Source organism: Nicotiana attenuata, unplaced genomic scaffold (assembly GCF_001879085.1).
Source record: "Nicotiana attenuata strain UT unplaced genomic scaffold, NIATTr2, whole genome shotgun sequence".
Lineage (NCBI taxonomy): Eukaryota > Viridiplantae > Streptophyta > Magnoliopsida > Solanales > Solanaceae > Nicotiana > Nicotiana attenuata.
This window is the reverse complement of record NW_017672791.1, coordinates 41,643-44,011: the sequence shown is the minus strand read 5'-3', so window position 1 is coordinate 44,011 and position 2,369 is coordinate 41,643. Positions and strand designations below refer to the sequence as shown.

The 2,369-nt window shown below is 34.7% G+C and overlaps 1 protein-coding gene across 1 annotated transcript; it reads left to right on the top strand.

The window, feature by feature from the left end:
• The first annotated feature begins 822 nt into the window (after positions 1 to 822).
• LOC109214521 (protein MKS1-like) lies at positions 823 to 1,868 on the top strand. The gene has a single exon (XM_019378445.1). The coding sequence runs from the start codon at positions 973 to 975 to the stop codon at positions 1,636 to 1,638; it is 666 nt and encodes a 221-aa protein (XP_019233990.1). The 5' UTR covers positions 823 to 972; the 3' UTR covers positions 1,639 to 1,868.
• Positions 1,869 to 2,369: the final 501 nt, after the last annotated feature.

The window sequence follows — 2,369 nt, the reverse complement described above, 5'->3', positions numbered from 1 at the left end:
TAGGCATTTAAAAAAAATATCATCCTTCTATATTTAGAAATAACTTAATTTTAAAATACATTTCATTCTTACTAAAATGATTTATAATCACACAAACATTTCTAGTTAGATAGCAAGTTTCAATTTTTTTTTTCTTAAACTCTGTCCGGACAAACAATGCCACATAAGTTCTAAGTTACTAATAGTATGTTTGATGTCTTTTTCTAACTACGGATTAAATCAAATACGCCTAAACAAATAATAACAGGGACAATTATGCTAAGTTTAGAAGTACTTAAATAATAACTTGAGATATAAGAAAGAATATACTCTCTATTTCATTTCTTATCCATTCGAGAAAATGAAATATTTTTGTATTTGAAAAAACCTTAACTTCAAACTCCTATTTTACTCTTAATACTCCCTCCGGTTCACTTTAAATAACTTTTTGGCCTTTTTTTGTGGTTCATAATATTTAATTTTTTCAGATATTAAGAACAAATTAACTTTTTCTTTACAAAATTGCCCTTGAAGTAAAGAGTCAATGAGTAGTTTATTATATTTTTAATAAGCAAATTAAGGTTAATATAATCAATTTATAATGTTAATTAATAATAAAAAGTAAATTCTTTAATATATTTTGAATGAGCCAAAAAAATCACTTAAAGTGGATTGAAGGGAATAATATGTTTTTATTATGGACATTCGGTGTCTAATTTAACTCTGTGCCTAGAGTAGTAATTAGCACATGTGAAAAATTAAGAATAGTGCAATTTATGCCAGTTTGAGTTGTGAGCTCTGAAAATTATTTGTATTTAAGAAATTAGTATTTTGGACCGAACTAAAAGTAATGGAATATTCAAAGCTTTTTGTATAGCTCTTTCCTTCCATTTTCCCAATTACATCAAACACTTTACCCTTTTCGCAGGTACTTCCTCTTACCACTCATATCATAACACATCCACGAATAATCAATCTTCCCTCCTCCGTCAAATGGACTTTCCACCACCGGATTTTTTCACCGGCGCCGGCGACGGAAGGCCATCTCCGACGAGGAGAGTAGAACTACAAGGTCCTCGTCCTACTCCTCTTAAAGTCAACAAAGATTCCTACAAGATCAAGAAACCTCCTGTTGCTCCTCCGCCGCATCCTCCGCCTCATACCACCGCCGGAGCTCCGTCAACGAGTCAGAACCCGCAAACGGTGATAATCTACGCGGTTTCACCGAAAGTGTACCACACGACCGTTAGTGACTTCATGAGTGTTGTACAAAGACTTACTGGATCTTCAACTTCCTCCATGGAACCCTCAACCTCCGGCGATGGGAACTTATCGCCGGCGGCAAAGTTGGCTTCGATGGAAAAAGCGAGTAGTCCTGCTGCTGTTCTTCCGGCTTATGCTACTGCTTCTGATTCGATGGATATTTTGGATATAATTGGGAATTCAAGTGTAGAAATGAGTCATCAGATCCCGGGGATATTGTCGCCGGCGCCGGCAACATTACCGCCCGTATCGCCGCCGGGACTCTTTTCGCCGATACCGTCCGATCCTTTCATGATGATGATGTTAAGTCCTAGTCCGTCAACGTTGTTTTCTGCTCCGTTGATTTCTCCTTCGCCAAATGCGTCTGATCTATTCCATCCATTCTTTGACTTTTAGGTAGACTTTTCTTTCTTCTTTTTCTTTTTTATTTTACTTATTTTTAAAAAATTACTTTTTAGCTTTTTATTTTTATTTTTAGTTTCTTCTTTTTATCTTTAGGTAGTCTATGATGAGGTTAATTATTTGTTTGCACATTAAGCACATTGTTGTTTGTACGATACTGTATTTTGCCACATTAGTGGGATTCAATGACAATTTTATCATAGTTGAATTTCCTTTTAGTTTCACATTCTAGCTTTCTATCAGGAACTTGCTCATTTAGCAAATACAAAAAGTTTTTGTATTATATTATCTTTGTTATAAATAGAATTTTATTTATGGTGAATGTCTATATTTAGAGAGATTCTAGGGTTCATTGCTTGGTGGCTAAGTCACCCTCTCCCTATAAATAGAGGGTTCTATTCTATTGTAATTCATCCCAAATCAATAAGAATTCTCTCTCTACTTTTCTCTGCAATACTACTCTTCTTTTTTTATTATTTTATAACACGTTATCAGCACGAGTCTCTAATTATCTATTGAAATTTACCCTATATTAATACTCGTCATTTGAGAGCTTGATGGTACCACCCGCGGCTGAAATCAAGATGAACTAATTCTGGTTTCTTGGATATTATATTGGACAATTGATGCATTGGCAACGGTATAAATAGAGGCTTAATCATGGAAGTTGGCCACTGTCTTCCTTCAAAATTTCACCACGTTGTCCATTGATGAGCCTCCACAAT

Excerpts from the sequence above, each read along its gene's own strand:
- LOC109214521 (XM_019378445.1), top strand. The coding sequence starts at position 973 with ATGGACTTTCCACCACCGGATTTTTTCACCGGCGCCGGCGACGGAAGG.